The sequence below is a fragment of the Canis lupus genome, chromosome 9 (genome assembly GCF_003254725.2).
Source record: "Canis lupus dingo isolate Sandy chromosome 9, ASM325472v2, whole genome shotgun sequence".
Lineage (NCBI taxonomy): Eukaryota > Metazoa > Chordata > Mammalia > Carnivora > Canidae > Canis > Canis lupus.
In genome coordinates, this window is record NC_064251.1 from 27,655,187 (window position 1) to 27,676,120 (window position 20,934).

At 56.5% G+C, this 20,934-nt stretch overlaps 1 protein-coding gene across 14 annotated transcripts in view; it reads left to right on the top strand.

The window, feature by feature from the left end:
- The window catches only part of CACNA1G (calcium voltage-gated channel subunit alpha1 G), a 63,450-nt gene that overhangs the window by 9,443 nt on the left and 33,073 nt on the right, over positions 1-20,934 (top strand). For all 14 annotated transcript variants that reach the window (XM_025439819.3, XM_049114069.1, XM_025439823.3 and 11 more), the window contains exons 5-10: positions 1,527-1,686; positions 2,186-2,486; positions 2,657-2,749; positions 5,224-6,007; positions 8,332-8,708; positions 20,672-20,823. In XM_025439819.3, coding sequence (XP_025295604.3) covers positions 1,527-1,686; positions 2,186-2,486; positions 2,657-2,749; positions 5,224-6,007; positions 8,332-8,708; positions 20,672-20,823 — 1,867 coding nt within the window. The remainder of the gene's footprint in view (positions 1-1,526; positions 1,687-2,185; positions 2,487-2,656; positions 2,750-5,223; positions 6,008-8,331; positions 8,709-20,671; positions 20,824-20,934) is intronic.

Genomic DNA, 20,934 nt, shown 5'->3' on the forward strand with positions numbered 1-20,934 from the left:
GTTTCCCGAGCCAGCCAGGCTTTGGCAGCTCTAGCTCCCCCTCCATCCTGCCCCGCCACCCTTGCTCAGGCCCCCTTTGCGACTCCCCCAAACTACACAAGCTGCAAATGGTCTCCATAGCAGTCCCAGGAGTCAGGGGTAGGGACATGTTTCTGGGGCTCTGGGCCCAATGTAGTGGCAGCCCCCTCTGCTGTGTGTGCATGTGTGTGTGTGTGTGCGTGCGTGCGTGTGTGTGTGTGTGTGTGTGTGTGTGAGATGCAGGTGGTCAGAGCTGCTCAGTGCATCCTCTGGGTGTTGAGGTGTTAGTGTTAACAGGAGCTCCAGACAAGGGGCATGCTATCTCCTCCTCTCCCCGCTGCCCCAGGTGATGGCTGGCAGATTTATAGACCTCTGTCTAACCACTGGTGTAATTCCCTTAATGCAAACCCTGAGGAATTGATCTCAGTTGGAGCACAGACGAACTGAAGGAGGATGGGGCTGGGGGGCGGGGTGAGGGACTCACTGAGAAGGCTGGGCTGGAAAGGCAGGATGGCTGCAGGCACCAGGAGGGTTAATTAGCTTGTGCTTAGAAACCTTTTCCCTGGAGGGCCAGGGGGCCATGAGTGGCACTTCTGGAGTCAAAACCAGCCATTACAGAGGTCTGGATGCTTAACAAGGGCTTGGTGGCTTTGAGGGGGGGGCATAGTTCAGACCCTGTGGGGTGATTGAGTCCTGAACCTGGAGTGGAGAGGGAGGTCAGTGTTGCCAACAGGGCTTGTTGGGATGGGGGTATGGTGACTTTCCCTGCAGAGGGACTTGTTAATTGATGGCCACTTGAGAAGATGGTCTTGGGTCTCCTCACATCTGATGTGAGGATCTGTATCAACAGAGAATGCACTCAGGGCAGAGGGCTCCGAACCCTGGTGAAGCTCAGGGCATCTGGACCCTTGTGAAGGCCTGGTTCTCAAAGTGAGATTCCTTCCTTGCTGACATTCCTCCTGGAGTTCCCTGCCTCGGTTTCCCCAATGCCTGCAGTGGTGATAACTGATAACTTAGAAAGGTCAGGTGACTGTGTCGGGTGAGAGAAGGAAGTAGGATTGGAGTGTGTGCGTGTGTGTGTGTGTGTGTGTGTGTGTGTGTGTGTGTGTATTTTGGGAGGTGGGATCTAGAAGCAGAGCTCTGGGCAGTTCTGTGATACTGGACAAGTCATGTCAGTCCTCTGAGCCTCCTCGATCCTCATCTGTAAACCGAGTTAGGTGGGGTGCAGTACAGGGGAGAGCTTTGGAAACCTTGATCGCTCTGGCTCCTCCTTGGTGGTACTGTGCACTGATTAATGTGAATGGGCCAAGAGGGCTAGTGGGCAGGATCTAGGGGCTGCCAGGCCTGCCCGTGGAGTTAGAGGTGTCTATTGGTCTCCCCTCCAGCTTGAGCCAGGCAATTTAGCCCCGGAAACCCCGATGCGCCCCCTCTGGGAGTGCTGCCAGGCTTGTGGCAGCCAGCCTAGCCTGGCCAGCCTGGCACCCCCAGCGTGGCTTCTGCCCCCACAGGCATGCGCATCCTTGTCACACTGCTGCTGGACACACTACCCATGCTGGGCAACGTCCTGCTGCTCTGCTTCTTCGTCTTCTTCATCTTCGGCATTGTTGGCGTCCAGCTGTGGGCAGGGCTGCTTCGTAACCGATGCTTCCTGCCGGAGAATTTCAGCCTGTGAGTGTTGCCCGGGATGGGGGTGACCTGGGAGTGGCTGTGGGGCTGGGACCTATCTCAGTCTCTGCTGCTGTTGACATTTCTGTTTTCACATTGGTGAATGTCTGGTTCTCAAACTTGGCTACACACTGGAGTCATCTGGGGAATTGCAAAAAAATTCCGGAAGCCTGGGTCCCCTGAAGACTGATTTCCTTGGTCTAGGGTTCAGCATAGGCATGGGATCCTTACAAGCCCCGATATGAATCTGATATGCAGCCACATTGGAAAGCCATCACTCTAAGACGTAACCTTCTGTCATCCTTGCTCTGGAATTTCACACTTAGTCCTCACACCCCTGGTGCCCTCCAACCCACACCCACAAGTCCCTGCCCCTGCCTGGTGTCTGCCTGGTTCTGGTCCCTGTGTACCTTGCAGATCTCCGTGGGCTCACACCCCTTGTCCTTCCTGGGACCTCTCCCCAGAGATCCCCGCTCCCAGCTCCTTCCTGTTCCCCCTGCAGCCCCCTGAGTGTGGACCTGGAGCGCTATTACCAGACCGAGAACGAGGACGAGAACCCCTTCATCTGCTCCCAGCCACGGGAGAACGGCATGCGCTCATGCAGGAGTGTGCCCACGCTGCGTGGGGAGGGCGGTGGCGGCCCCCCCTGCGGCCTGGACTATGAGGCCTACAACAGCTCCAGCAACACCACCTGCGTCAACTGGAACCAGTATTACACCAACTGCTCGGCAGGGGAGCACAACCCCTTCAAGGGCGCCATCAACTTCGACAACATTGGCTATGCCTGGATTGCCATCTTCCAGGTAGGACAGCCTGGGCGCCTGAAGGTTCCCCAGAATGCAAGTGCCAGGACACAGTCCGGCCTCAAAGCGGTCGTCCTCAGGGCCGGGCTGGGGTTGGGGCCTCCGAGGAGACCGCAGGAGGCTTTAGGGGGTCCCAAGTGAGTCGCCCTGTCCCTCTGCCCCCTCCCCAGGTCATCACGCTGGAGGGCTGGGTCGACATCATGTACTTCGTGATGGATGCTCATTCCTTCTACAATTTCATCTACTTCATCCTCCTCATCATCGTGAGTGGTTCCTTGGGCCCTCTTGGGAAGGGTGATCCTGGGGAAGCAGGTGCAGGGAGTCCAGAGAGAGGAAGGCTGGCTTGGTCTCAGGACAGGTCCCACAGAGAATCAAGCAGAGAGGGTACCCGTCATGAGGAGTCAGGGAAATTCAAGGTCAAGGCTTGGTTCTATTGCTTAGTACCACTTATAACCCTGGGCAAGTCATTCCCCATGAGGCCCCCACCCCCACCCTAGGCCTCTGCTTCTTCATGAGTAAAATGGGTGATTCTCAACCCAGGGAGCATTTGGAAATAGCAAAGGGTGGCCCTGTTTTTCATGAGGTCTAGGAGAGCACTACTGGCATTTGGCTGGGGGGTTGGGGAGAGATGGTAAACATCCTGAAATGACAGCCTTGCAAACAAAGAATTGTACCACCCAGACTTTCCATCATTCAGCGTTGAGAAACACTGCACGACCTCTTGTTCCTTCCAGCTCATAAGCTCCAAGGCTTCACGAGGGCAGAAGACAGAGGCAAGAGTAGCAATGTTTAATAGTTGTAATCACTACCATTCCTGCTTCATAATTGAACTGCTACTAGTTACAGCTAATATTTATTGAGCACTTACTATGCGCCAGTCCTGCTGTAAGCACTTTTTATGTGCTGGTGCATTTAATCCTCACCACGATCCCATTATCATCTCCATTTCACAGAGAGGAAACACACGTTTCCTCGTTTGTCTGACCCCATCACGGGCCCAGCGTGTGCCGTGGATTGATCTGGCTGGGCGGGCGTTGCTGCTGATGTGTGCTGCGACATCTGCTGCCTGCTTAATCCTTACAGTCCCCTGTGAGGTGGGGTGGGTAGGCAGTGTAGCACCGACTCCTAAACAAGAACTCTGGGCTTCAGAGGGGCTGATCACTAGGCTAAGGAAATGGCCAGGCTGAGAATTCAACTCCAGGCTATGGAGGTTCCAAGTCCAGCCCTCCTCCAGGTCACCAAGAGGACAATGACAGAGAGCCAGAGAGAGGGACAGATATGATAGAAAGAGAATAAGACAGAGATTAAGATCTACTCAGGACCTCGGGCAAACTCCTGGGAGAAGTGGAGACAGAATAAGGCAGCTCTTGGTGAAAGGCAGAGCCTAGGTCCTGAGAAAAAAACAAGTCCTCCGGGCCACCCCCTCCTGCCTCTACATGTGGCAGAAGGGCCAGGTTTGGGACCTGTTCCCATCCCCCACCATCACCTGGGGTGTGAGGCCAACACTTCTGGGAAACGTGGTCTTTTCAGTGTGCTTCTCTCCCTAGGTTTAGGGGAGGGGAAGGAAGCAGACAGGGTGGTAAGGGGCCTAGTTTCCACCCACACACCCCGTGAAAAATCTTCCAAACAGCTCTCTGGAATCATACTAGTGAAGTTAATTATCATAATTACTAGGACACAATCTAGAAAAAAGATCTGCTTTGTCACCATAAATATTCATTTCCTTCATTCTGGTTTATCGCCCCAGCAATGGCCATCCTGGAGTCGTGGAGAAACTGAAGCATGGAGACAGAGACGAGGGAGGGTGGGCAAGACAGGGTAGCAGCTTAGCTAGTCTGCAGGGATCAGAATTCAGCCCATCACCCGCTGGGGGAGGAGAGAGGTGGAGGGAAAGAAGGTACAGGCAAGGCCAACGATCAGAGGGAAAGAGAGGTCCCATGGTTGAGTGTCACACCCAAAGGCATACAGCTAGAAGTGGGATTAGACACAGGACTCTTGCAAACAGTGTTTTTGCCAAGACCTCAAAGTCTCAATCCAGTGTGAAAACCCCATGTCCCCAAGATTGCATTCATCTCTACAGCCTTCTCTACCCCTAATGGGAACTAGGGAGGGGTGCTCAGAATCTCCATGGATGGGGCTGGTTAGAGGCAGGGAGTTTGGGAGAAATCCTTGTAGGGGGCAGCCCTGGTGGCTCAGCGGTTTAGCGCCACCTTCAGCCCAGGATGGGATCCTGGAGACCAGGGATCAAGTCCCATGTCAGGCTCCTCCTGCATGGAGTGGAGCCTGCTTCTCCCTCTGCCTGTGTCCCTGCCTATCTCTCTCTCTCTCAAATCCTCTGTTTCTCATGCATAAATAAATAAAATCTTGAAAGAAAAAAAGAAAGAAAGAAAGAAAGAAAGAAAGAAAGAAAGAAAGAAAGAAAGAAAGAAAGGGAAAGAAAGAAATCCTTATAGGATACTATCATGATCAATAGCAATGTCTTGGAATTCCATAGAGCTTGGTTCAAGTCTCAGCTTTGCTGTGCATTAGCTGACCTCTCTGAGCCTATTTCTTCACCTGTCAGATGGAGGTTATAAAAGTGTCACCTCTTGAGACTGTCATGAGAATAAAATGAAATCATGCTTGGATACTTACTGAGCCCGGCTCCTGGTGTGTAGAAAGTGCTTGGTATGCAGTGACTGGCATTGCGGTTCCCTTTTCTTCAGGACATCTCCTCTTCTTGTCCCCACCCCAACAGGTGGGCTCCTTCTTCATGATCAACCTGTGCCTGGTGGTGATCGCCACGCAGTTCTCAGAGACCAAGCAGCGGGAAAGCCAGCTGATGCGAGAGCAACGTGTGCGGTTCCTGTCCAACGCCAGCACCCTGGCCAGCTTCTCTGAGCCGGGCAGCTGCTACGAGGAGCTGCTCAAGTACCTGGTGTACATCCTCCGTAAAGCGGCCCGCAGGCTGGCCCAGGTCTCCCGGGCGGCGGGCGTGCGGGTCGGCCTGCTGAGCAGCCCAGTGCCCCGTGGAGGCCAGGAGCCCCAGTCTGGTGGCAGCTGCTCTCGCTCCCACCGCCGTCCATCCGTCCACCACCTGGTGCACCACCACCACCACCATCACCACCACTACCATCTGGGCAATGGGACGCTGAGGGCCCCCCGGGCCAGCCCGGAGATTCAGGACAAGGATGCCAGTGGGTCCCGCCGGCTCATGCTGCCACCACCCTCGACGCCAGCCCTCTCTGGGGGCCCTCCAGGGGGTGCAGAATCTGTGCACAGCTTCTACCATGCCGACTGCCACCTGGAGCCGGTCCGCTGCCAGGCACCCCCTCCCAGGTCACCATCTGAGGCGTCGGGCAGGACTGTGGGCAGCGGGAAGGTGTACCCCACTGTGCACACCAGCCCTCCACCAGAGATGCTGAAGGAGAAAGCGCTAGTGGAGGTGGCCCCCACTTCTGGACCCCCCACCCTCACCAGCCTCAACATCCCGCCCGGGCCCTACAGCTCCATGCACAAGCTACTAGAGACACAGAGCACAGGTGAGAACTCTGGGTGGGGCCTGCTGTGCCCCTTGCCTAGGGGCCCCATGGTATCCCAGAGAGGACTGGGGGTGCTGGTGTCAGAAGGTCCAGCCCTTGATTCCCACTCTGCCACTCAAGGCCTTGTCACCCTCAGCCAGTTCCATCCCCTCTTGAAGTCCTAATTTGCTCAACCCTTAAAATGGGAATCTTAACTCTTGTGTTGTAATGAGAGCGATAACTATCATGTGATGAGCACCTGCTGTATGCTCTGCTCTGTGCCATTTGAAAGAATACTTAACAGTTGGTGACCGACTATTATGTGCCTGTCACGTGCTTTGCAGGCAGAATTCCATTGGGTCCCCTCAATAGTTTAGATGATAAGCTTTCTTTCTTTCTTTTAAAGACGTCATTCGTTTATTTGAGACAGAGAGAGCACAAGCAGGGAGGAGGGTCAGAGGGAGAGGGAGAAGCAGACTCCCAGCTCAGAAGGGAGCCCGATGTGGGACTCGGCCCGTGACCCCAGGATCATGACCCGAGCTGAAGGCAGATGCTCAACCACTGAGCCACTCAAGTGCCCCAATGATAAGCTTTCCTATTGTCCCCATTTTACTGATGAGGGAAAGGAGGCTCGGAGAGGTCGCTTGACTTGCCTGCCCAAGGTTGTGCCATTGGTGAGGGATGCGCTCAGGGCTGCCTGACGTGGAGACCCACATGCTGCACTGCAAGGCCCAGAGGGGAAATGGTGTGTGACCGTGGCCGGCATCATGCACCACACTAAGGAGCCTCTTGTAAACATGAGTTTCATTGGCTCCCCAGGGGGAAACTGGAGACCAACAGCAGCAAGTCCTCAGGGGGCTGCTAGTCTGGTGGGAGGAACAGCCCGTGTCATAGGGGAAGTGAGACACTCATGCCTGTGGGTGTCCCCCACCCCACCACTGCTGGCAGACAGGGTGGCAAGCCCTCCCCTGAAGACAGACTCACTGTAGCCGAACCCCAGGGCCTACGTTTCAGGAAGGATGTAGCACGGGAAAGCAGTGGGATATGTGTGGGCTGTCATGTGGGAATGTGGGCTGGGACAGGAAGGTGTCGTCACAGAATGCCACGCGAGGGGCTCCTGTGCCAGCTTTCCCGCCACCCTGTCGTGGGATGTAAGCCAATCACGCGCACGCATGTTTCCGTTCCCTCCTCTGTAGAAGGCAGGGCTGGGACCGTGGTCGTTGCCAGTGAGCCCTCCTGTGTGCAGGCAGAAAGGGAAACGTTGTTGGATGCTTACTGGGGGGCCAGCCCTGAGCGAGGTGCCTGTGCTTCACGGACGTGCTTTCCCTGGGTGCTTTCCGAGGTTCCCTCTGGCTCTCAGCTTCTGTGATCGAAGCTCATTTAAATGGACATTGGTGTCTTGGGATAGGTCACTGTGCGTATGATCGTGTGCATCCTGGTGTGTATGTATGTGCATATGTGTGCACGAAGGTGTCCAATGTATGTGTGTGTGCCTATGCACGCACGTTTTGGTGTTCATGTGTACGTTGTGTGTCTGATGTGTGCAGTTGAAGGTGTGCACACACGGGTGGTGCTCTGGTCTGTGCATGCTCATGTGTGCACATGCCTAGCACATGTGCATTATATAACACTTGTTTGGCTGTGCAGATATGCATGGTTTGTAAACGGTATGTATGTGCACATAGTATATGTGTGCATGTGTATGCTCACATGTGTATGTGTCTGGGTGTGTATGCATACGAACACAGATCTGTGAGTGTGTGTGTGTCTTAAGGATCCCTTGGGAAATGCTACTCGGAGTAGTGTTGATGCAGGGCTGGCTTCCTGGGAGGAGAGCTGGTCTAGGCTCCTTGCTAAAGGCTTCTCGGATGGGGGAGCTGCCCAGGATCTCAGGGAACAATGAGGCCAAACCCTAGGACAGCCAGCAGTGACTGTCAGTGGAATGCTAATGGCATTTGGGGGCATTCTGCAGCTTAAGACTGCCCACACTGCAGGGCATTCAGCGCCCCTGACCCACTAAGTGCCTAGCACCCCTGTCATTGAAAGAGCCCCAACTCATTTTATTTTTATTTTTTTTAAGATTTTTATTTATTTATTCATAGAGACACACACACACACACAGAGGGAGAGGCCGAGACACAGGCAGAGGAAGAAGCAGGCTCCACGCAGGGAACCCGATGTGGGACTTGATCCCGGGTCTCCAGGATCATACTCCGGGCTGCAGGCGGCGCTGAACCGCTGCACCACCGGGGCTGCCCTCCCAACTCATTTTATATTCACTTTGAGGGGAGGGCCACCCCAAGTAAGAAACCCTGGAGCCCCTAATCTCTTCCCTCCTGTCCTAGGCGCCTGCCAAAGCTCTTGCAAGATCTCCAGCCCTTGCCTGAAGGCAGACAGTGGAGCCGGTGGCCCAGACAGCTGCCCCTACTGTGCCCGGGCGGGGGCAGGGCAGGTGGAGCTCGCCGGCCACGAGATGCCTGACTCAGACAGCGAGGCAGTTTATGAGCTCACACAAGACGTCCACCACGGTGATCTCCGGGACCCCCACAGCCGGCACCGCCAGAGCCTGGGGCTGGACGTGGAGCCCAACTCTGTGCTGGCCTTCTGGAGGCTGATCTGTGACACTTTCCGGAAGATTGTGGACAGCAAGTACTTTGGTCGGGGAATCATGATTGCTATCCTGGTCAACACGCTCAGCATGGGCATCGAGTACCATGAACAGGTAAGGGCGTGTGCAAGGGCACGGTCCCTGGGGCTGGGGACCCTCTGCCTTCCTCCCTTCCCACCCCCGTTTCCAGTTTCTTCTCCATGCCATGACCTTATGGCAGGGAGGAGGCCAGGCAAGAGATTTACCAATGTGTGGGGACTCTGGAGGGTAAAAACCAGTGAATGTCACACAGTCTCTGTGTATGGAGGCTGCCTGAGGCAGTCAGGGTCTGAGCTGGGTATGTTCTATCTGGGAAGGCTTCTCAGAGGAGGTAGGTTTTGAAGGATGAATGAGGGGCGAACATCAGGGATAAGGCTTCTCTGGAGGGACAAGTCATTGGAAGAGATTTGTTCCGGTCTTTGGAGAAGGTACAGAGGGGAGAGAAGGTGTTGGGGAATCCCTCAGCCCAGTACTAGACCCCCCAGCATTCACCTGACTCGATAACTGGGGGCGTGACTGGCTAGAGGTGGGTAGGGGCAAGGAGGAAAGGGTTGGTGGCTGCGCCTGGGTGGAGCTGAGGCCCGTCCGGTAGGGAGGGAGGCCATCTGCTCCCAGCCTCCAGTCCAGGAGCCTTGCTGTGAGTGGGGTGGCTGGGTGGATGAGAACGCCCAGCATGGTGAAGAGACTTGAAACTGTCGCGTTTGAGGAATCGTTCTAAGAACCGGGATGTTTAGTCAGGAGAAGAGGAGGCTCAGCAGGAACAGGCGAGCTGTCTTCAAATATTTGAAGGGCTGTCATGTGGAAGAGGGAATAGGCTTGTTTTGTGGGGCTGATGGCTGCAAGCAATAGGATCTGGGCTGAATGGGAGGAGGCTGTTCTCACTCCTAGAGCTGTGCGAGGACACAAAGGGTGGCCTGGGGACCCCACTGCCCCCAACCTCCCCCCCTTCACACACACACTGATTGGGGGTAGGAGCAGGCCCCATGGGGCCTTCCAGAACGGCTCTTTCCAGAAGACAGCCCTTTGCCCCAGTTTGGTCTTCTAGGTCACCCCCTTGGCTGATTCTTGGAAAAGGGGGGGGCAGCCAGTAAGTGCTGCCAGCACAGGCCCTCCTGTTCTTTCATGGGTGTCCCTGCCTCCCTGAGGCTCAGGCAGGGGACTGGGGTGCCAGAACTTGACCTTTCCTGGTAGAGAACTGAGGTGATATTAGAGATGTGGAGGGCCTGGGGGAAGGGGCTGGCAACAGGGGCTAGGTGGTACCTGTGGGGGAGGGTCTCCGTTGAGCCCCGGGGGCATAGGTCCAAGCCAGAGCTGGAGCTGATGTGAGACGGTCACTTTTCAGAGGGCTCAGGGCCCCCTCTCCCACCCTGCTGACCTCCGTGCCCCTCCTGTCGTGCACACTCAGCTCTTAACCCAGCTGCACTGTCCGCCCAGTCCCTCCACCATCACCATCGCACCATGGGCGGGGTAGGACAGAACAAGTGCTTCCTCTTGCTCGACACTCCCCCCACCAGGTGGCTATGCCCGGTTCTCTCTTGTTGGAGGTAAGGTGCAGGGAGGGGACAGGACACCAGCTGCAGTGCCAGCAGGTGGGGAGTATGGCACTGTGGTGAGGGTGTTGTGTCTGGGCGCCTGGGACGTGGGTGTGTGTGCACACGCCCGCCCAGCCAGCCTCCTGGGGAGAGGTGCTCCACTGTGCCAGGCTGGTGGGGGCAGCGTGTTCCGCTGTGGGGACCCAGGCCGTGGCAGCCCTAACCTCCCATTACCCTGGCTCTACGAGCCTGAACCGCAGCCTCCTCTGGCTCACCCCAGTTCTGGCCTTGGTCAGATGCCCCTCCCCTGGGGGTGCTGAACCCCACAATCTGCCCTGGCAGAGGCTGCCGGTGGAGGCTTTAGCTATGTGGGGAAGGAGCTGAGTCACAGACTGAGGGCTGATGGAGCTGCAGCAAGAAGCCTCTCAGTTAGACGTCAAGAAGGACACCCCCTTGGGGAGGAAGTGAAAGGGATCCATCAGGGGTCCCCTTGCCCGAGGTCCTGAGGAAAGCAGGGGACAGCCCCCCCCACCAAACCTCCCTCAGCAGCAGGGAGCCCCCACTTGGCGCTACACGGTCTGCTCTGGAGAGGGGTAGTTTGTCCCAGGACCTGGCTGCTGAAGGCGCCACCAGGGTGAGTGGGAGTCCCCAGCAGGCCGGCCAGATGCCCGACTGCTGCCGGGCAGGCTCGGGGCCAGGGGTGGTAAGAAGTCCCAGAAGCAGCCACGGCCCTGTGCTTGCAGCCACTGCGGCGTGAACGTCCTGCCATCTGCGCCTCGGAATCTGAACAGGCTGGGGGGGGTGCCAGGGGAGTGAGGAGATGCGGGGGCCGAGGAGGGACAGAGCCATGGAGGGGGAGACGGAGACGCAGAGGGAGGTGGAGACCAGGAGAAGGGGTCCCAGTGGGCAAGACGCCGGCCTGTGGGGATAGAGGCAGCCATAAAGGGGGGAAGGACTGAGAGGCAGGGACAGGAGGAATAGAGACAGGCAGGGGCAGATGGACACTTGGGGAGGGGATGGAAACAGACGGAGGCAGAGAGACACAGGGGTGACAGAGAGAGAGAGCTGAAGACAGAGAATGAGACCCAGTGGTAGATGAGGACACATGGGCAGGGCTGGAGACACAGACTTGGATGGAGCCTCCCAGACAGGGGAGGGGGAGCCAGGGAAGGAAGAGAGCCAGAGGAGACCCGAGGGAGAGAGACAGCCACGGGCCGAAAGAGGTGAGGACCCAGAGGCTCAGGGTGTCCGTGTAGTGTCCTGAACGAGGAGATCGTGTCCATCCATCCTGGTATTGTGTCTTTCCCCAGCGAGGAGCCCAGCCCCCTTTCCTGCCCATTCCTGCTGCCCTCCCCAGGCCAGTCCTCTCCCATTGTCACCTTCCTTACCCCTCGATTTTCCTGCAGGGGATGGTGACACCCCCATGCCACTCTCTACCAACAGAGGAAGCACTCGTTTTGTCATACCCAACCCTACCCCAGGAAGATCCCATGTTGTCCACACCCTCCTGCCTCCCCCACTCCTTAACCCACTGGCTGGTGAGAACTAACAGGACTGTTTCTCCCAGAGGGACTAGTGAGGAGGACAAGGACACAGGACACTGGGGAGGGAGTGACTCAAGAACAGAGATGTGATCTGATGGAGGAGAAGCATGTGTGTGCCCCCTATCCATGAGGGGGCAGAACCTGGAGCAAGGAGCTTGCTGTGATTTATCCATCCCTCTCTCTCTCCTTCCATCCATCCGTCTATCCATCCATCCATCCAACCATCATCCATTCAACCATCCATCCATCCATCCATCATCCGTTCAACCATCCATCCATCCATCCATCCATCCATCCATCCACCCCACACACATTTCCTGCCCATTGGAGTTGGGGGGGAAACTTCCTGATTTGTGGTGTTTACAGCATTTGTCAATTGCCATGGTATAAATGCTGTCATCAAGCTAGCAACGTGGTGCCACTGAATGGGGTTGGGAAGAGGGGTGCACACATTGGGCCAAGGCACCGCATCCTTCCTTTCAGAGAGGTCACCAACAAGTTGAACGGGCACATTTATTTGATGTGGTATGCACTCAGAGAGGGCTATGTGGAGTAGTCTGGGATCCAGACCGGGAGAGATTCAGGGAGAGCTTCATGCAGGATGTGATTTGGGAGTTGAATCTGAAGGAAGAGTGAGATCTAGCCAGTGAAGGGTGGGGTGTAGGGCACAATATGAGGGAGGGTCAGTGGCACCAACCACCAAACACCAAAACTGAGAGATTTATAAGGAATTCGGAGTGAGTGAGTGAGGTACTGGGTTGGGGCTGGGATGAACAGGTGACAAGAGACTAGTTTGGAAAAAATTCAGGGCCAGGTCCTGAGAGGCACAGGAAGGAGTTTGGATTTTTTCCTGAAGGTGATAAATTCCCAAAAAACGTTTTAAGCAGGTCAGTGATACAAGCTGGCATGGGCTCTATCAAAAGTCTGCTGGAGTCAAGGACGGGAGACAGGAGGCAGGGAGGCCAACAAGAGGGCTATTGCAGGGGTCCAGATGGTTCATACATTTCTGCTCCTGGAAGTGGAGGGAAGGGGGTGCTGGGGAGAATGGGCAGGGGGCTGAATTTGCAGGACTCCACACCAGTTGGAGATTTGGGGGAAGGACCCAACAAGGACGAGACCAAGTTCCTGCTTGGGGTGGGAACACTGGGCCTTGAGCAGATTGGGGCTGCAGGATATTTGAGACAAGGCACCCATGGGACATCCCGGGCCTAGCTAGCAGGTTGCTGGGGCTCAGAAGAGATGCTGCCTCTGCCTGGGTCTGCCCTGGGGCCAGACTGCTCCAGGAGGAGGGAAGGGTACAGAGAGGGGGTCTTGGTGTCACCAGGGCTTCCTAACCACCCCTTCCTGGCTCTGGGGTGCCGAGGACAGAGGCTAACTTCACGTTCTAGAGGAGGGATGACAGAGAGAGGTGGAGGAGGGTCGTGTGGCCCAGTGGTCTCCTGGGCTGCTGATGAGAGAGAGGCAGGGTCCCGAGCAGACTGCTGTTCAGGCCAGCAGAGGACAGGGCAGGTGATGATTCTGCTCATTGCTCAGATTCTGGATCCATCCTGTCACTCTAGATCCATGTCCAGGGAGGGTTTCTATTTATAAGTGAGTGAGGTCAGCTGTTCAAGGCGGGGGAAGCTGGGGGTGGAGTGGGGTGGGGCGTGGGGGAGAATCCAGATGTGGCAGGTCTTCCCTTTGAGAGCATTCACAGACTTCTTTGGGATCCTGCTGAAAACTGGGGACTCTGTCCCCAGAAAATACACACATGCATGGACATCCCAAATGTGGCCTTTGAGGACAAGGGTTTACAGACATCTCCCACCCCAAGCCTGTCCCTTAGGCCTTCCATGAATTCTTGGTCTCCAGACAGAGGAGCCTTGGCTCAAGAACTGACATGGTGGCCAAGCAGGATATTGGGGAATGATCCTTTTAGAGCTGCCCTGGCCCCAGATTTCTAAAGTCTCTCCAGATGTGGGGCGGGGGGCAATGGGTGCCGTTTTGGAGATGGCTGGCTAAGGGGGTGCTCACATTCCTTCAAGCATCCTGTGGTTCTAGGCTCCTCCAGTTCAGCAAACACCTCCTCCTGTGCACAGCACGCTGCTAGAATAGAAGAACAGAATGGCAGGGGGCGGGGGACGGAGCCAGAAGCACCGGAGAGATTTAGGTTCTAGCTGAAAAGTTCTGCTTCATGGACGATTATGCCAAATGTTGTAAAGGAGGCTTCTGGGGACAGAGGAGAGAGGCTCACACCCAGGTGGGGGCTTGAAAGAGCTTCACAAAGGAGGTGGCTTTTGAGAGCTGTCCTTGAAAGATAGGTGGGATTGGCAGCTGGGGCAAGGGGCAGCGAGGCCTCAGCGGGAGGATGAAGGGGAATTCTGACAGCCCAGCCTGGAAGTGCACAGGGTGGCACGGGACACTCTGAAGGACAGTCATTGCCTCCCCGCCCCCCTCCCCACCCAAGGTGTCTGAGCAGGAGCCCCTGTGAGTCCAGCAGCATTGAAGGAAGCCTGAGAGTCCCCCGGGTGTGGGCTGGGTTGAGGGAGGGGCCCAGAAGCTATTCCTGTCCCTCAGGTCAGAGGCAGAGGGTCCCCAGGATGGTGGGGGGAACACAGGGGGAAGGGCCAGCACTGCCATTGGCAGGGTCTATAGGCCTGGCACCTGCTGCTGGAGGGATGAGGGCCCCTGTGAATCCTAGATAATTCCCAGTTTCTGAGACAGAATTCTGGAGGGTGATGTCCGGGAAGGGTCAGGTTTGGAAGAGGGGGTGAGCAGGTTTGTTTTGGATGTGCTGCATTTGAGCTGGATGCAGGCCATCCCGGGAATGCTATTGGGCAGGTTGGCTCTCTGGGTGAGGAGCCAAGGGTTTGCAGGGAGATTGTTCAGTGTCATCCACACCCCAGTGATAGCTGGGGAGGGGGGATTCTAGGAGCTGGGGGCAAGGGGAGGGAGAGGATTCTGACTGAACTCAGGGAGGAAAGGGGGCGGTGGGAGAGGAGCTCTTGGAGGGCAGGAGGTGGCACTCCTACCCGGTCAGGGAAGTCAGGGGCACTGGCAAGTGCAGCTGGCAGCAGGCTCAGGTGCTGCCCTGGCATCCACTAAGGGGCGGTTGGAAGAGAGTCTGGAGAGAGCTGGGGTGGTGGGGCAGGGTTTGGGGGGACTGGGCCTGCACTCACAGAGTGCAGAGTCCAGGAAAGGAGATTGGAGGAGGGAGGGAAATAGGAGTAAGTGATGCATGAGAATGGGTCCTGGGGGTCCCAGGGAGTGGGGTATGTGTGGAGGGGGATGGAGGTGCAGGGGGTGGAGGGGAGGAGGGAGGAGCAGAGGAGAAATAGCAGGTCGCAGAGCTGTTTGTGGGGAGGGAAGTAGAGGCCCCCTTAAGTGGGATTGGCGGTATGGGGAGGGGGCAGGTTGGAGGTGGGGACAGAGGTGGGGCAAGGAGTGGGGGAGGGTTTGGATTAGCCCCAGCAGAGGAGGGGGAGGTGGAGCCCCAGCAGCAGAGGATGGTGAGGGAAGGCAGAGAGCAGCCGTGAGGCCCCCAGCTGGCATTGCCCTGTCCAGTCAGCACAGGTTCGTGACAGAGCAGCGATTCCACGGCCCAGGCAGAGGTGGAGGGGGTGGGGACTTACCTGGGCTGGGGCCAGCCCAGCAGGAGCCCTCTGAGGTCTGGGGCGGGAGGGCAGCCTTGAAATGGTCCACAGGGGCTCCAGACTGAGAGGTTGTTCTGGCAGGTGGGGGCTTTGGGTTGGCTGTCTCCGAGCTGAGTGCTGTGGGTGCCCTGGACCTACTTTGCTTGTGTGTTTCCTTGGGGCAGCTTTGAGGAGCTGGCAGGAGATTGTGGGGAGAGGCTAAGGCCACCCCTGGTTAGGGGGCACTGGGCCCAGTGGGCACGAGCGGCTGGAAGGAGATCTGCCCAGGGAGGCGAAGTTCCAAGTGGGAGAAATCCCAGGGGTCTCGGAAGGGCAAGGCCATGATCTATACGGTGAAGCCCGTGGGGTTTCCTGGAAACCAGCTGCCGCTCAGGTGTCTCCTGACTTCCCTTAGAGGAGGAGGAGGGAGGAGGTCCCAGTGACCCTTATCCCATCACTGTGGCCCACCTGGACTGCCCCCTCCTGGGTGTGGGGGTGCAGCAGACAGGGCTGCCAAAAGCAGAGGTGAAGTGAGCCAAGGAGTCAGAATCAGGGAGTAGAGATTTCCAGGTCAGTGGAGCTGTGGGAGCTGAGGAGAGTGGGGTGGAGGGGTGACCTGTGCAAGCCTCTGCTCAGTGGTCACCCTGCTCGACCGTCCTTCTCGCCTTCCCCATGTGCCGGAGCCAGCTCCCAGGCCTCCCGCCTGGACCGCTGCAGTATCCCCCTAATTGGTCTCCATCTCTCCGTCTCTCCAAGCCATCAGCATGCTGCCACTACTGCAGCCAGATTAATCTTCTTAATACACCGCTCTGCACAGCTCTTCCCTCCCCCTAGAAGCCCCAGTGGCAGCGTCGTGGGCAGAGGCAAGTCCAGCCCGGGTGGTGGAGCAGAGTCAAGGCCATCCTGCCCAGGCCCTGCGGACCTTGCAGCCACATCCGCCACGGGCCCCTCCCACCCTCTGACCTGGGAGAACTGCTTGATTCTTGGTCCCCGTGCATTCCTTCCTCTGCACCTTTGCGCGTGCTGCCCTCAGCCAGGGAGGCCCTCCACGGGGTTCTCCACCTGCCACCTCTGCCTCACTGACACTGGCCCCAGCTGGCTCTGAGCTCCTGGGGTGCTCCCGCTGTTTGCCCCCAGCGTGGTGCCTCGTGCAGCCTTCCAGGTGGTCTATCCTGCCACGTGTGAGGCCTGCTTCCACTGTCAGCGCCCACAGGGCTGCCTGAGCGTGGCTCTGGGCTGGGTGTCCGCAGTCTTGAACTCCTGTGTTCTGCAGAGCAGCTGGTCATGAGGTGATGCTACCCTGTTTAACAGAAGAGACCACTGGGGAACAGCGAGGTTAAGGGACCTGTCCAAGGTCATACAGGTAGAGAGTCTCAGAGTTGGCAGGCCTCCCACACTCTGGTTTCACCCCCACGCTTTGATCGCCAGTGTTCTGTGCACAGGGAACCCATTAGGAGTTGGTCAATAGAGGTGCTGTGGGTTTCAGGGGAGTCCTGGTGCTGAGAGGTTTGGAGCAGCTCATGGAAGGCTACAGTTGCTCCAGCGTGGCAGGCTGAGGGGGGAGGTGAAGTGTTGGGAGATGGGGCATTTACAGTTAGCATTTTCCCAGAGAAGAGCCTGGGTCCCCCGGGTGGGAGAAGCTCAGGCTGCCTGGCCTCAACTTCCTGAAGACTCCAAGGGGCCTTGATGTCTGTGAACAGAAGGGAGGATAGGTCTAGACCTGAGAAGGGACTTGCTGGCAGCAGGAAAGAGTTGGGGAGCGGGCTGGTGCCCAGCTGACAGGCCTGTGTGCAGCTGCGTGGCTTCTCTCCCTGCAGGGGAGGGGTGTGCAGCTCGGAAGATGCAAGGGAAAGTGCAGGCAGCCCTTGCTCTGCACCTTCCTAAGCCAACTTCGGGGCACCATATCTCTTGGAGCCTCAGTTTCCCTGGCTGCCTCAGAGGCCGGGAGGAAATGAAATCCTGGGAGGGAGGGATCAGCCAGTGCCATGCCGGGGAAGGTAGGAGCAGAAATTGGCTCCCTCCCCTCCCCTTTGCTGCTGCAGTGGCTGTGATCATGGCTCTAGTCCCTGGGGCAACCGTGTTGCTAAGATTGTGTCTCTGTGTCCTCGTCCTGCGTTTGCAGAACATTCCCAGCCTCCAATTTAGTAACTTGGGCAGACCCGTCTTGGGGAGGAGTGCCTTTTCCCATGGATCATGAAGGGATACTGGGGCCCCAGGAGGAAATAGGCATCGCCCTTAAGTGTGTGCAGCGAGAGGGTGCAAGAACTGGAGGACGGGCTGAGGGACAGTGCCCGGTTCTCCTTTCGCCCTGCTGCTCCAGTCCCAAAGCTGCCTGGAGGGGTGAGGCGGGAGCTCCAGCCTTTGCTGCCATCCTCCTCAACCGCATGGACAATGCGGGCCGGTGTACAGGCATCCAGGAGCCATGAGCCATCGGGCAGACTGTTGGGACCCCCATGGATGACATCTGGAACTGCTGAGAATCCCCTCTCGTGCCCAATGCTGGTTGTGCTTTTAAGTTTCACTGATGGAAAAAAAAAAAAAAAAAAGTTTTACTGATGGAGTCAATACAAGATACCAAAAACTATTGTGCTTTCAGCTACTTTTTTTTTTATTAATTTTTTATTTTTGGCAGCTTCTTTTAAGGCATCGTTTATATGCCATAAAATTCACCCATTGTAAGGGCACCTCAGCTGTGTTTTCAGATCAACTTGTTCTTTATTCATACATCTAAGTTCATGTGAGATATAATTTTATATATTTTGGAAGGAACATTATGAATTCAGTCCATCCATGTGTATGGATGCACTGGCCCCTTGCTGGCACCTGGGGAGGGCTTGAAGCCTGACCACCTAGTGTTATCAGGGTCAGAACGAGATAGGATTGGGTCCCACTCTTGGGTTGTCCCTGCCCTGTGACTTTGAACTAGGTGCTCACCATCTCTTGACCTTTCTGCCCCTCTGTAAAACAAGGGTGCCAGGGCTGTTCTATGGAAGACATGAGGTAAGACCCAGGGAGAGCCTTGGAACTCACAAAGCATTGCACTTGTGTGGTCTGTGCTTTTCACCTTTATCCAATCCAAGGATGGACAGCTGGGCAGGTGGCAGAGCAACAGGGAGGCAGTCTTGCTGACCATGGCTCCCTGGCAGACTGGACTTGGGAGCACAGAGTTGGGGATCCACTTTGTTGGGAGGGCTCTGCGCCCTGAGATTTATCTGTCCTGACAGTGGCCTCTTCCCTACCACATTTACTGCACCAATCCTGGAGGGATCCAAGGTCCTGCCTCTCGGTGACCTCATTCACTAGGTCAGGTGGCAGGGCCCCCCTCTTGCCTCCACTTGTAGTCTGGTGAGCAAGGACTTGTTCGAGTTGTGCTGGACCCATGGGCTCCTTGCCACCCTGGCCCCCATAGCTGACTCTTGGCCATACTGGCTGACCCTGGTTCTGCCCCCCAGGCCTGTCTTTGGAAAGAATGCATGTACAGGCTGAGCGCTTCTCTCTTTCCGAGTAGCTGTTCACATCCAAACACTCCTCACCTGCCAATCAGAAGGCCCTTCCTTCTAGGTCTCCCCACCTCCTACCTAGGCTGGCTATACAAAGTCAGGCCATTAGGACACATTTGGTGGTGCCCAGGCCCAGCTCCATGCTTGGGTGATCTCCGTGGGCAGCCAGCCAAATGAGGCAGCTGGATAAACAGGGGAGGGTGTCTGATGGACTTAGGGCTTCATCTGGCTGTATGTTTTCACTCAAACTTCTTTTTTTTTTTAATTTTTATTTATTTATGATAGTCACAGAGAGAGAGAGAGAGAGAGAGAGGCAGAGACACAGGCAGAGGGAGAAGCAGGCTCCATGCACCAGGAGCCTGATGTGGGATTCAATCCCGGGTCTCCAGGATCGCGCCCTGGGCCAAAGGCAGGCGCCAAACCGCTGCGCCACCCAGGGATTCCCTTCACTCAAACTTCTTGAACTGCTTTTGAAACTTGGGCTCTTGGGTGATCAGGACATCCCACTAGGTGGGGAGTGGGCTCCATTGAGCCAATCATGTCTCACCCTGCATCTCCAGCCCTCAGCCCAGCCCTGCCCCTCTCTTGGCCCCCAGACATGGCTCATTCCTGTGCTCCCCCCTGTGATGCCTTCTGTGCCCCTCTCCATGGGGAGACTCCATTTATCCTTCAGAGTTTGTTTCAAGGGCTGCCTCCTAAGGCTTTCCCAGTGTGTTCCTCTCTCACCGACTCTTCCCTAGACTCTTGGATTTACCGTCCGGATAATTTATTTTGGAACCTAAGTATCTAAGGCCTCTTGTGGTTATTCAGCTATTTTGTGTACGACCTGTTTCCAGCGAGACTCTGGGCTCCCGGGAGGCAGGAAGCATGGTGGGCATGTTTTTGCAGCTCCTTTAATGTCTGATGCATTGCTAGGCATACAGTAGACGCTTAATCCTGACAGAAGGGAGGGAGAGAGGTGACGAGTGAGCTGGAACAGCAGAAGTTTGTCATTTCTGATGACCTCTCTAGGAGGTGCCCCTGCTCCCAGTCCCAGACCCTGGGTAGAAGCATGGAAGTAATTATCTCCAGTGTTTTATGTTTGGCCAGAGAGGTTGAGAATTTTGCTGAAGGCCACACAGTGAGTAGACAGGATAGGCTGGAAATTAACCCAGGTGTCCTAGTCTCAGGTAGCAGCTCCAGGTACCTCCTTGCCTATGACAACCCTTCTTGGAGTCTCCCTTCTGCCCATCGGCATGTGGGCATGCGCGTGCGTGCATATATGTGCATGTGTCTGCGTGCACGTGTTTGTGTGTGCAGTGTGTGGGGGCGTGCAGTGTATGCATGTGTCTGGAAGGAAGCAGCGTAGCCAACAGTTGTCCAGGAGAAGGCTGCCAAGTCCACAGAGTAATTGTAGAGCACGTGTGACTTTGCGTGTGGCTGGGTGTCTGGGTACGCATTGTGGGGCCTTGGCGATCACCCTCCAACATCGGCCAGCATTGTTGTGCTGCTGGCCATGGCCTGCCGAGCTGACATGGCAGCACAGAACAGGCTGGGTCTCGGAGGTCCTAGCAGGAGGTGGGCAGGACCTACAGCACGGGCTTCCCACCAGCCTGTGGCCCTGGGATTTGAGACCCAGAGCTGGGATTTTGGGTGGTGGCTGCCCCTAAGTGCCTGTCCCTCATGGACTGTCTGGGGGAGGATCCTCCCCAGGAGCCTGAGCTTCCTGCACCACCGTGGGCCCCCACCGCCTGCCCAGCCCCAGCTTGCTACTCCTGCTGCTCCTTTCCCCGTGGCCCCCTGCTAGGGAGGATGGGGCCGAGGGGCTCAGGGATGAGCCTTGGCTGCTTCTTACTCCATCCTGCCCTCCAGCCCGAGGAGCTGACCAACGCCCTAGAAATTAGCAACATCGTCTTCACCAGCCTCTTTGCCCTGGAGATGCTGCTGAAGCTGCTGGTGTACGGTCCCTTTGGCTACATCAAGAACCCCTACAATATCTTCGATGGCGTCATTGTTGTCATCAGGTATAGCTGCCCCTCCACCGCCTCTCATCTGAAGGACGCCCGTTGGTGGGGTGGAGGGGAGCTTGGGAGCAAAGCCACACAGCCTATTCCTCTGCAGTAGAGGGCCCCCCT